The sequence below is a fragment of the Manis javanica genome, chromosome 1, assembly GCF_040802235.1.
Source record: "Manis javanica isolate MJ-LG chromosome 1, MJ_LKY, whole genome shotgun sequence".
Taxonomy (NCBI): Eukaryota; Metazoa; Chordata; class Mammalia; order Pholidota; family Manidae; genus Manis; species Manis javanica.
In genome coordinates this window covers 41,465,561-41,479,302 of record NC_133156.1, presented here as the reverse complement: position 1 = coordinate 41,479,302, position 13,742 = coordinate 41,465,561, and the positions used below count along the sequence as shown (strand labels likewise).

At 44.7% G+C, this 13,742-nt stretch overlaps 1 protein-coding gene across 6 annotated transcripts in view; it reads left to right on the top strand.

Moving 5' to 3' along the window:
* The window catches only part of ATP10B (ATPase phospholipid transporting 10B (putative)), a 278,859-nt gene extending 267,007 nt beyond the window's left edge, over positions 1 to 11,852 (top strand). For all 6 annotated transcript variants that reach the window (XM_073231767.1, XM_073231730.1, XM_073231741.1 and 3 more), the window contains 2 exons: positions 4,085 to 4,272; positions 9,097 to 11,852. In XM_073231767.1, coding sequence (XP_073087868.1) covers positions 4,085 to 4,272; positions 9,097 to 9,553 — 645 coding nt within the window. In that variant the 3' untranslated portion in view covers positions 9,554 to 11,852. The remainder of the gene's footprint in view (positions 1 to 4,084; positions 4,273 to 9,096) is intronic.
* Positions 11,853 to 13,742: the final 1,890 nt, after the last annotated feature.

Below are 13,742 nucleotides of genomic sequence, written 5' to 3'. Positions count from 1 at the left end.
GAACAGAAATAGAGTGTATAACTTTTTTTTTTTTGAGAGGCCATCTCTCATTTTTATTGATCAAATGGTTGTTAACAGTTAACAACAATAAAATTCTGTACAGGGGACTCAATGCACAATCATTAATTCACCCCAAGCCTAATTCTCATCAGTCTCAGATCTTCTGAAGCAGAACGAACAAGTTCTTACATGGTGTACAAATTCTTACATAGTGAATAAGTTCTTACATGGTGAACAGTACAAGGACAGTCATCACAGAAACTTTCAGTTTTGATCATGCATTATGAACTATAAACAATCAGGTCAAACATGTATATACATTTGATTTTTATACTTGATTTATATGTGAATCCCACATTTCTCCCTTATTATTATTATTTTTTTTAATAAAGTGATGAAGTGGTAGGTAGATGCAAGATAAAGGTAGAAAACATAGTTTAGTGCTCTAAGAGGGCAAATGTAGATGATCAGGTGTGTGCCTATAGGCTAAGTATTAATCCAAGCTAGACAAGGGCAACAAAACATCCACGGATGCAGAAGATTTCTCTCAAAACAGGGGGCGGTGAGGTTCTAAGCCTCACCTCTGTTGATCCCCAATTTCTCACCTGATGGCCCCCCTGCGACTGTGCCTGTCTTAGGTTGTTCCTCCCTTGAGGAATCTTACCCGTCTCTGGCTAACCAGTCATCTTCCAGGGCCATACAGGGAAATGTAAAGTTGGTAAGTGAGAGAGAAGCAATATTGTTTGAAAAGGTTAGCTTTTTACTTCTTTGCCCTGTGGGTTTTATGCCCAGCATTTGTCTTGAGGTATCTTTACCACTTGGAAGAATTATGATACTTGGTAAATTCGATATGAGGCACGAATTCTATTTAAGGGTTGTAATTAGGAAGGAAGAAAAAAAGCTATAGAAGTAGCAGACAGAAGAAAACATGGGGTTTGACATATCTTCTTGTAGAGTAACTTAAGCATGTATAGGTTTTAAACTACTAATTAAGTTGCGCACATACATTAACATAATAGGAATACAGTTACATAACCAAAGCAGACCTACAATTACCAGCCATCTCCAGTGAAACCAAGAAAACCAGTTAGGCACCCTAAGCATTTGTGAAAGCTTATCTATGATATGATGGATATTGTCTAACTGAATTTGAATAGTTTGAGAAAAATCAGACAATTTAAAACAACACATTCCTGGGAACTGTTCACATCCTATATGTTCTTTTAACAGTAGATAGTCTGTAGTCTCAAGATTTTGGAGCACTTCAACTTGCACTTCTCCTAATTCTTGGTTGAGTTCCAACAGTATAGATCTAGTCAAATTTGTTATTTTACTGTATGCACAGGCCAGCTTAGATATCTCCTTCTTCATTCCAATGGCAATTCCAGGAACCAGTAGGGTGAATGCAGCTACAACTGCAACAGCGCCAGGATCTTTGTTGACGTTTTTTGATGATCATCTTCTGGAATGACTCTTCCAGAGTATGTTGATGTTGGAACTTCTCTTCATATCGTATCTTAATTGTTTTCTGAGTAGCCAAATTAGGCTTTGATCCTCTGTATAAACACAAACAAACCCTTTGCCCACACTTTGATATGCCCTTTATACCATTGTGAAGAACTTATTGAAGGTCACCACACAGGAACTGCTTTTTTTTTAAGAAAAAGGAATATTATCAGAAAAATATACTTCCATAGCTGATCATCTGACCCCCTTTAAATGATCAAAATTAAGGATATTTAAAGCATGCATTAATCATTGATTTACAGTTAGTTTTATCCTATCAGGGAGTAATCCCCCTTTCTTTCTTTTTTTTTGTTATCATTAATCTACAATTACATGAAGAATATTGTGTTTACTAGGCTCTCCCCTATACCAGGTCCCCCCTATAAACCCCTTTACAGTCACTGTCCATCAGCATAGCAAAATGTTGCAGAATCACTACTTGTCTTCTCTGTGTTGTACAGCCCTCCCCTTTCTCTCTCCCCCCCTTTATGCATGCTAATCTTAATACCCCCATTCATCTACCCCCCCACTTATCCCTCCCTACCCACCCATCCTTCCCAGTCCCTTTCCCTTTGGTACCTGTTAGTCCATTCTTGGGTCCTGTGATTCTGCTGCTGTTTTGTTCCTTCAGTTTTTCCTTTGTTCTTATACTTCACAGATGAGTGGTATTTCTCTTTCTCCACTTAGCTTATTTCACTGACCATAATACCCGCTAGCTCCATCCATGTTGTTGCAAATGGTAGGATTTGTTTTCTTCTTATGGCTGAGTAATATTCCATTGTGTATATGTACCACATCTTCTTTATCCAATCATCTACTGATGGACACTTAGGTTGCTTCCAATTCTTGGCTATTGTAAATAGTGCTGTGATAAACATAGGGGTGCATCTGTCTTTTTCAAACTTGAGTGCTGCATTCTTGGGGTAAATTCCTAGGAGTGGAATTCCTGGGTCAAATGGTAAGTTTATTTTGAGCATTTTGAGGAACCTCTTGTGCTGGGCAGCTGCACACAGACAGGGCTTCTGCTTCCTGCCTGGCTGCTATGGAGTTTATCTCTGCTGTTGCTGTGGGCATGGCCTGGCTCGGGGTGCTGCTCCAAAATGGTGGAGCCCCATTGGATGGGGAGCGGCTGGGAGGCTATTTATCTCGGTAAGGCACCTCCGTGTTCCCTGCTGCCCAGGGGGTTAGAGTGCTCAGAGATCCCCAGATTCCCTACCTCTGTACTAAGTGTCCCGCCTGCCACTTTAAGACTTCCAAAAAGCATTTGCCAAAACAAAACAACAACAACAAAAAAATTTTAATAATTTAAAAAAAAACAAAAAACCACTCGCTTGTCTTTGTCCTCAAGCACCGTCCTCAGGCATCCACTCACCGGTCTTGCTGCCCTGTTTCCCTAGCATTGGGGTCCCTGTCCCTTTAAGACTTCCAAAAAGCACTCACCAAAAAAAGAAGAAAAAAGAAAAATAAAATAATATAAAATAAAAATGGCCGCTCATGTTTCTTTGTTCTCCGGCACCGGCCTCAGCCACCCGCTCACCGGTCTTGCTGCCCTGTTTCCCTAGTATTGGGGTCCCTGTCCCTTTAACGCTTCCAAAAAGCACTCGCAAAAAAAAAAAAAAATGGCCACTCGCTTTTGTTCATTCTCCAGCGCCGGCCTCCGGTACCCACTCACCAGTCTTGCTGCCCTGTTTCCCTAGTATCCAGGACCCCATGCATGCACTGTGTCTGCGCTCTGGTCTGGATGGCTGGGGCTGGGTGTTCAGCAGTCCTGGGCTCCTTCTCCCTCCCTGCTGACTCCTCTCCTCCTGCTGGGAGCTGGAGGGAGGGGCACTCAGGTCCCGCAGGGCCGGGGCTTGTATCTTACCCTCTTCCGAGGTGCTGGGTTCTTGTAGGTGTGGATGTGGTCTGGATGTTGTCCTGTGTCCTCTGGTCTCTATTCTAGGAAGAGTTGTCTTTGTTATATTTTCATAGATATATGTGGTTTTGGGAGGAGATTTCCACTGCTCTACTCACGCCACCATCTTGGCTCTGCTGAGTGTATAACTTTTAAAGTAGTAAAGGTGGAAAACAAAATTATACCAACTAGTCAATAAGTTTAAAAGAGGACAAGAATGGGAAAAGAAAGAAGCACAAAACAGGAAAAAATAAGATCAGATGATAGCACACTGCACTGCTCTGAAAATGAACAGTCACGTGGAAAAAATGGATTCATCACACACATAATATTGAGTGAAAAAAGACAATCACATAAAATATTCTCTTGATCTAATATTTAAAAAACAGCTACATAGGGAAGCACAGATAAGTAATAAAACTACAAAGGATAGCTTGAAATTTATTGCCCAAATCAAGGGTGAGACAGGAGATTTAGGGGCTCTTGGGGTATGTGTTCTGGGTGGCAGCAACATGGATATTTGCTTTATAGTGACTCATTAAACTGCAACCTTTTCTGAATTTATTATATGTGTCTTGCATTTCCAAAGAAAAGTTTAAAACAAAGTTAACCAAGTAGCATGACTGCACTGTCCTCCTAATCTAAGCTACACCTTCAACAGTGTTTGCTACTTTCCTTCCACAGACCATTATCCATGGGCTTGTTCTCGCAGGCAGCTTCCTGATGTACTTCGTGGTGTCCCTCATATACAGTGCCACCTGTGTCACCTGCAACAGCCCCACCAACCCCTACTGGGTGATGGAAGGCCAGCTCTCTGACCCTACTTTCTACCTCATCTGCTTCCTCACACCGGCTGCAGCTCTTCTCCCAAGGTTTGAGCGTGGGGTCTGTTTTCTTCCTGAAACTCTTAATTTCCCCTTACTAAGCCATCTTCATCACCCAGGAGTCAGGAGTTTGACTCCTCCTGGGATCCCTGAGACTACCATTTCAGAGACAGACCAGGCCAGGACAGAAAGGGCAATAAGCTAGGAGGCAAGTAAATGGACCCAAGTCCCAGGTCAGCCAGAGTAACAAAGCCACCAAATCTGGCATGGCCTAAGTTGTGACATCTGTCAAAAACGGGAGTGATCATTCCTACCCTCTGTGACCTTACAAACTTTGTTTTGTGTAAGGAATCATTTTGAAAAGCTCTGTAGTCCTTTACTTATTATTAGCCCATGAGTCTCATGCTCAGATGCCTACACAGACAGGTGAGCAACTGCAGGAAAACAGGCAAAATACAGACAGAGGGAAAAAGACCTTCTCAGCCCCACCCTCTCATTGCCACCAGGAAAGATCAAGTCTAGGATTCCAGAGCTTCCAATTTTTCCCAAAAATACAAATTTTGCATGAAATAGCCAACTTTTTAATGTTACTCAAAACACATACACACACACACACACACACACACACACACACACACACACACATGTATTAGCCAAATCAATCATTCATGCCCAGGGACTATTTCTAACATTTCCAGCCTAACCCCTCGGCATTTGCCTTTTCCAGAAAAACAGTAGCAACAAAAACAATGCCTTGCATTTCCCTAAAGCAAGCTCTTGACATGCACTCTCCTATCGAGTCCCTTGTTTTGCTGTGTTCATCACCTAGAAATTAGGCAAAGCTGTGGTCTAGTCCCACTTACTGATGGGACAGCTCTGGTCCACAAGCCCACCACAAATCACAATGGGAGCAGGATTCTCCAGCCCATACTCTCTAGGCAAAGAAATCCATGAATTTGGTCATGTACCCACAGGCAAGACTTAGCTCCTCTCCATTCTCAGGATCTCACCACTCTGAACATCAAAATTTAGCCACTTTATAAACTGTAGTAAACAGGCCACTGCAACATTGTGCATAACTTTTTCAAATCCAAGATTAGGCAGAGAGCCATCAGCAGGCTTGCTTCCTTTAATAAATTTGGCAACTTGCTTAACCTAGGTTGTCTCCATTTCCTCTTCCTAAGCTACCTCAGAACCTTGACCTATGATGCGGGGTTGGAGACAAGACAGCAAACACAAATGTTAGTTGGGTTCTAAGTATTTGCTGTGTGCCCGGTCCCAACTCACGTGCACTCCGTGCCTCAAACGCTGGGCTCCACACCACCAAGCTTCTTGTACTTTCCTAAAGGCCCATGCCCTTTCACCTTCCCCTCTATGTTCGTTCTATTTATAATACCCCTCCCACTACCAAACCTCCTCACCCTTTGACATCATTTCAGAAGTGACCAACTCCAACCTTTCCATGACTTCACCCACATTCTTCAGGTGGAAACATATCTACCTCTGGTTCTGGGTCTACCCCCCGCATCCCCATCACCTGGGTGTATCTCTGTCACTTCCTTTATCCCATTTGTTATAAATTTTCTGTTTCTCTCTGACCATTAACTTTTGAACAGAACATATTCTCCTTATCATTATATGGCAAACACCTAGCACAGTTCCTGTCATATAGGCAGAGCTTAGATAAATGAGCAATGTTAAAGGAACAGAAAGGTGAATAAAATAGGACCCTTACTATCAAGAAGCTTGCAATCCAGTGACTGATTCAGACGTAAGTTTAACCATAATACAGTTGAAAGTGACTAGTCTGAGGGGAGAGCCCTGAGAGTGAAGAGTGGGAAGCAAGTAAGAAAAAGCACAAGCCTCAAAGGACATATTCCCCACCCCAATCCTTCTTCGGCCCAAGCCCCTGGGAGATGGACCCTGGGAGAGACATGAAGACTGGGCATTAAATATGTGGGTTTTGTCCACACTTTTGTGTCATGGTCACAAAACAGTCATGATCTGTTCTCTATCTTATTTAGAGCATGGCAAGACAATTATCAGTCCCATATTGTCTTACCCATGGCTAGAAAACACACTTGAAGCTAAAGGCTACAGCTTGGTGAGGATCCTTGAAAAGTCAGAAGAACCTGTTGACACATGCTTTGAAAAGACAAACATTTAATATTACAGCTTGCTAAACAGATGAGACAATAGGTAAAAATTAGCAATTATTTACTTGCCAGTTGCCAAAGAATATAAATTAAATGTTAGCTTATTCTATATTATCATCATGAAGTTTTGGATTTCTGATTGCTATTCTTGGTAAACAGAATTAGAGAGATTTTTTTCTCTGTAGAGAAAGAATTATTTTAATAGTTTCAAAGATGGGTGACTTGTAACTTTGGAACAATTAATGTTTGCTTTAGAAAACCAAGATGATAGAATGTTTGCTTTAGAAAACCGCATTTGTTCACTGAAGTTGTGAGCTGTATTTATCATAATGGAGATTGATTTCACTCACCAAGCTTGTGATAATTAGCCCACTAACCATGACCTCACTAATCTTGGTCTAATTAATTCAAGCAGTATAAATGAACTTTACAGATTCTCTTAAACTAGGAGCATGTAAATTATCTACAGATAAAGCAAAAGAAACTAACACACTAACTTTAAAACACAGAGCAGCATCTTAATGAGCCTCAGTGGAGGACAACAGCCTTGGAGAGCCTTCCCTGGGCTTCAGTAGCACAACACTCTCTTGGTTTTCTCTGACTGCTCCTTCTTTTCCTTCGCTGGTTCATGTCCTTAATACGTTATAAGTCCAGCCTTGGTTCTAAGTCCTTTTGTCTTCTAACTTTACATTCACTCCATAGACATAACAACCACTATTATGAAGTTAAATACCATTTGTAACAGACGAATTTCCATTATAAGTTCCCAGCCCAGACCTCTCTTCTGAATTCTGGGTACATCTTTCTAGTTACTTATTCACAACCTCCACTTGGCATGTTAGGTCTAAGGACACTTGTAGACATTTATAATTTAATGCGTGATCCACCCTCTATCACCACCACCATCCAAAGCATTTGGGTCTCTTCCAGAGTGTTTTTCATGCACTGCCACCTAACTGAGGGCCAAGGTCCCCCTGGGAGTCAGCCACGATACTGCCCACAACCTCATGTCCATATCTAGATTATCACTGAGACCTGACAGTTTTATCTGCTATTTCTCAGATCCATCTGCTAATTCCATTTCTATGGCCACCACTATGGATACATTATAATCCTTTTACCCCAAATTACTTCAATAGTCTTCTATTGAGTTTTACTCTAACCCATTATTATTGTGTCAGAGTACAGTTATGCCACCTGTTTATAACCCTCCCAGGGCTTCCCAAAGCTTAACAATAAAGCACAAACAACAAAACCTGGCCGCCAGCCCCTGCCTGCCCTGGTCCTACCAATCCATTCCGTGTCATATTTCCCCAATCCCCACCCTTCAGCCATTGCTCTCCGGACTCTGTTCCTACCCCACCTGTGCCCTAACTACCTCCGAGGCATCCCTCCTTCCTCAGCTTATTTCTTCCTCAGGGAAGAGCTCCCTCATAAGATCGGGTGTTTGACACCCACCTTGCTCCCTCCGTTTACACCTGTTCAGGTTCTATATGAGAACAAGAACACTGTCTGGGCCACATCTCAATCCTTGGGGCCTGGCCCACGGTAGGGACCTGACAAGTATTGGTTGAATAAATGGACAGAGAAGGAAAGTGGTAGCTTGGGAGAAAGGTTTAAACTGAGAAAATTCCAGTTTCCAGGAAAGAAGTTGAATCTTCCCTGAAACACATACATGGCCATGGGTACTACCCCATCCCCCACCTGGGCTGAGATGGGAAAGAATCTGATTCCATGGGGCCTCCTGCAGTCTTCAGAAACCCCTTGCCCAGGGTGAGGTCACCTGGAAGCTTTTAGATATAAGCAGAGAGTTGCCCATCCTTCCACTATAATGCTTTAGGGAGAAAAAAATGTAAGGATTATTTTTGGAAAAGAGTTTAGACGTCCTTTGGACCAAGTGGATATTTTTTAGTATAAAGAAACTGACACCCAGAGAGGGGACATGAGTTGCCCAGTGTCACAACATGGTGTATGCCTTCTCCATACACCACAGCTTCCCTCACCTTCTCATTCCCTTCCTACACTTGCAACAGAGAAAAGATTCTAGGCACAGATAGAGACTCCCAATTCCCAAGTCAGCTACAGGCTGCATGCAGTTTAGTAGCGAGAAAGGAACCCTTACTTAACCATCGCAGAGCTCAAGAAACTTATCAGGAGACCTTGGAAAACCCATCCCAGCACCTGGGGCCTCAGTTTCTTCATCTGGAAAATAGTGATAATACAGGCCTGCTATGACATCAGCCCATAGATTCAATAAAAAATATATTTTTAGAAACCACTTCAGTTCCACAAACAGTTGGCATTACAAAGCAAGTAACTTTGCCTAAATTAGAACAGCCCAGAACTAAGAGAAAAGCCTCAGACTCCAGAGCACTTGTTTCTGACCACAGCTCGGCCACTGGGTGTGTCTGCCCAAATCCCTAAATCTCTCAGTGTCTCACCTGTACAGAGGGGGAAACCAAAGTACCAACCAGATGGGAGCATAAGATGAGTTAATAATGTGTAAAATGCTTAGGATGGTCCTGGTACATAATAAATGTTAGCTGTCATAGTTTGTTATTACCCCCCCAATACAGGCGGTGCCCAGCCAGCAGTCAGGAGTGCAGCAGGGAGGATCTTGCCCTGGATGGGGAGTTGGAGTCAAAGGCCCCTTGTAATGCTGAAATTCAAGAAGTCAATAAAAATAAGATACCTTTATTCTGTTGTTTCCAACCAGGTACTTTTTCTTGTCGCTACAAGGGACTTACGGAAAGTCTCTGATCTCCAAAGCCCAGAAAATTGACAAACTCCCTGTGGACAAAAGAGACCTAGAAATCCAGAGCTGGAAAAGCAGACAAAGGCCTGCCCCTGTCCCTGGAGGAGCTCAGCCCTCACACTGCCCTGTAACACCTGTCCCAGAAGAGGTCTTGGGAGCCAGCTGTCCAGGGAGCTCTAGCCCTCCCAAACGGGAGCGCAAGGAGGACCGGGTGCTGCATGGAGAGAGAGACAGCAGAGACCATGTGAGGGGTGAGCCACACTCAGGGGACCCCTCAGCTAAACTCTCACCTGGCGCACACCTTCTGGGGCCCAGTAGGACGACAGCTTCCGGAGCCTACTCAAGCAGACAGACTGATGCACGCTGGCCCTCCAGCAGGGGCAGTCATCGCCGATCCCAGAGCTCACTGACCATATGAGGGGACTGCAGAAATCTGTACACATTCAGAGAAGGCCACCCAATCACTGGCCTAATGAACTCATGTCTCTTCTTCTTCATGGAGGAAAGAATTTTTCAGTCATTCTTTTTTCACCACCAGGCTTGACTTCCTTAGAGCAGGTGCTGGCCCCAAGGGGTTTGACAAAAAAGGACTGGGAACCAGTCAACCTCTAGTTTTCTCCTGCTGCCAGGCAGCACCTCTTGAAAACATAACTTTTGCAAGGAGGCTATGTTTCTACTGCCATGAGTTTTCAAATTTTTTAGTCCAAAGACACTCTTCAGACCCTCTAGATAAGTACAGCCTGCAGCCTGACACAAGTGGTACATAAATGTTCAAGATCCCAAAAAGTGTATGAACGCAGGCAATCTCTCAGGGTACAAGTTTTTCCAGACTTTTCAAATCATCACCTCCCCTCTCAGTGCCAGGAGTTAAAGTATCAGAAGAGAGCCAGACACAAAGGTGCTTCATATCAAGTGGATTGCAGCAGTGGCCACGTCGTGGTCAACAACCCTCCCATTCACAGAGAACTGGGTCTCTTTCAGTTTCTAAGCCAAAGAAAAACCAAATCTGAAGATTAAAACTAGATTGGAACCCAGAGCCACAGACGCTTCTGAGGGTTGTAGGGCCCCAGCTAGGGTAAGAGGCAGAAAGAACACAAGCATGCTAAAGGGAACTGGTGCGCCGGAAAAGCCCCTGCTTTAACCTCCGCAGTCTGGGGACTCTACAAGAGGACATGGGCAGCACTCCTTTTTTTAAGCTATTTATTTACTTTTCAATAAAAGGACCCATCCTCATTCAGCTCTCAGAAGAGGAGAACTCTAAAATCAGTAGATCTTAGTACACATGCACCCAGAATAGACCCATGTGATAGAGCAACTCAGAGTCCAAACAGTGATATCTTAAGGGGTACAGTCAGTGTTAAACCCTGTTCATTAAGCTAATCCCAGAAGATCTCCATCTGGAAAACACTGGGACCTGCTTCAGTACAGTTAGAGAGAGTGAGAGGACGTCTCACATCACAAGGAAACGGATTACATAAATTTATCCTGGAGGTCACAACTGCCAAAAATGTGAAAGAACAGCAAACAGTGTTGAAAAAAAAGCATGGGTAATAGAATTCTAACAAGCTATCCAGAAGTTATGTCCACCATGGGCAAGGATAGCCTATTCCTACTCTTTTAAAATAAGGCAGGGTGGGCTACAGAACACCCACCCTCCTGACGGTGGTGCCTATATATTAGGCAAAATCCCTATATGTTAGGGATGGATGCACAAGTGTGACAAGTCTTTGAGCCCAAGAATCATAGAAACCCCATGATTTGACTTATCACTTGAGTAACTTCTCAGCAAAGATGCTCAAAAGACCTCAGCCATTAAGATGATAAGTGGCAGACCAAGCTCATCCTCTGACCAACCTGCTACCAAACCTGCACCCAAGAGGCAATTCAGGGCATCCTCCTGCAGCTGACACACTGGGTGTCCCACTGACTCTGCCACATAATGATGCCAGCACTGGCCAGCTGGTGGGTATTCATGGGAGTTCTACTTGAGGACTGTAAAGGAGGAGCAGGTAAACATGCCAGACAAAGTAGTAATGAACTGTCCTGAATGAGGGGATTGAGCCCGAACTAGAATCTCAGGGTCCTCTCTATCCCTGTAAGATTCCTGCTCACTCCTGAAAGCCAGCTGAGACATGTAGAATGGTTCAGGGAAACCTATAGTGGAAAGGACACTGGCCTCAGGAGGGGCCTGAAGCAGGTGTCACACCTGCGAATTAGGCAAGAAGTACCCTCCTTCCCGGGCATGGCATAAGGTTCAAGTCAAGTTAAGCTTACGTGGCGGATGTGAAAACCCTTTGAAAGCGGTAGCACCCTTACTAACACAGGGATTTTTATTTCAGAGCCAATAGGAAACAAGGTAGGGGGAAATCGAGATAACGTCTGACCCCTGTACATAAATGCCAGACCAGACCCAGCACTATGCTGCTTTCATCTCGCATGACCGACCATCCCAGCTTGCTTGGGATTTTCCCAGGTTTGGCACTGAAAGTCCCTCTTCCAGGGAAATGCCTCAGTGCTGAGCCAGCGGAAACAACTGGTCACCTATTCTTGCCACTCTTTGTAAACCAGATCAACTGTGACCATCCAACACGGCATCTTAGGGAAAAAGGTTATAACAACTATTTACTCATTACAGTTTTATATTTTTATGATATTTTACTGATTAACAAGAAATGCATCATCCTTTATTAGGAAAAAAATAAACAATATTTTCCATAGTTGCCTGCAGTCTGAGTACTGTTATCCTAATTTATGCATCCACTTATCCAGTAAACTTCTGTGACGGCCCAACTAGATGCCTGGCAATGTGCAAAGGGCAGTGAGGAACTCAATCCCTGTCTTAAAGAGGGTCACAGTCTTGCCAGACATAGAGTATTAGGGACATACCGGATTCAGCGTAACAGTGTGATACAAACTAAAATAGCCATGAGAATTAGAAGTACATACAATCCCCCTGTCTCTGAAACTCTAACCCTGCTACTCTCCTCTTCCGGGAAGCCTGCCACCCACCTCAAACCCAGACTGATTTCAGGTGCTTCTTTTCCATCACTCACTCAAAACAATCCAGGAAACAATCCTTGCCTACACAGCAAGGACAAAATGGGGAACAAACATAGGCCCAGCTCTGCCCTCAGGGGATTTTCAATCTAGAGGGAGAAACAGACAATACTCGGCAAGTCAGTACTTGCCATCATCATACACATGAGGAAAGTAGAGAGAGGAGGAAGGGAGGGGTGGCTCCAGGTTGATCAGAGAGGGCCTCCCAAGGAAGAGAGGTTTCAGCTGGGATCTTAACCATGACACGCCGCAGGGAAAGGCCATTCCAGATGCAGAGAATGAAGTATGAACCCCTGGGGGAGAGAGAGAGAGAGAAGAGAAGGGAAAGAAAGAAAGGAGGTCCATGTGACCAGCCCCCAATAAGCAAGAGGGAGTGCGCCATGACAGTCCTAGCTCAGTGTGCTCAGCCCCAGCCTGAGTGCACATCATCACCTAAACCTCTGCAACCCTGTGAAGTAGGTACTCCTCTGTTTCAGGGAGCTTCTATGACATTACAAACTGCCCCCAAAGTGTAGTGAATTAACACAATTATGTGTGTGCTCACAATGCTCAGAGTGTGCAACTGGGGCTGGGATGGCTGGGCTCCCCCTCCATATGGTCTCTCACCTCGAGGTCATCAGCCACCTTGTCACATGGCAGCAATGTTCTGGGAGTGAATGCAGAATATGCAAAGCCTCTTGAGACGTAGGCTCAGAACTCACACATCAGTGTGACCACGTTCTGCAGAAGCGAGTCAGAAGGCCAGCCCAGTTTCAAGGGGATGGGAAATATACTCCACATTTAATAGAAGGAGCTACAAAGAGACTTGAGGCCATCCACATTCTACCGCATCCTGTGTACAAAGGGAGAAAGTGAGGTGGAGAGCAGTTATGTAAATACGGCACAGAGCACACAGGTAACAACTGAGGAAACTGTGTTCTAATCCCAGGTCCGAAACCAGGCCCTACACTCTCGGCCTCAGAGCCACACAACTGTGATATGTGCTGGAGGGGCAGATGGAGACCAGAAGAGAGAGGTCTCAACATCCTCCTGATAGGCAAGGTGGCAATGTGCTTAGTGAGCAGGAAGACCACCCCAGCTGCATCACAGACTGGCAACGGGACCCAGGGAAGACCACAGCCACATCAGGCCAGGTTGCTCACCCAGACAGAAGCTGACATAAGGGAGACACCAACACCCAGGCGCACCGGAACTCATGCTGCGCTGCCCTAAAAAATCTCCCCCTGAACTGGCCACCAGAACTTTCCTTTATGCCCAGACACCCCAGGGGAAATCAATCACACAGGAGCTAATTCTCCCAGGTAACCAGAGAACTGACCCCCCAGGAGGGTCTGGGCCCCAGGCAAGATTTGGCCTCTGAAGAAGGTAGGGTGGATGAGCAGGGGCAATGTCCCCACAGGTAGTCCCTGGAGAGTGCCACAGAGGAGTGCCACCCAGCCCAGACTTCAGGATGCCCGCCAGGAGGATTCGGATGTTTTCAGACAGGAGCTGAGCCGTACAGCCTCTTTGTTCAAAGGTGCTCTGGTGCCCCCTAACATCCGTGGAGGGCC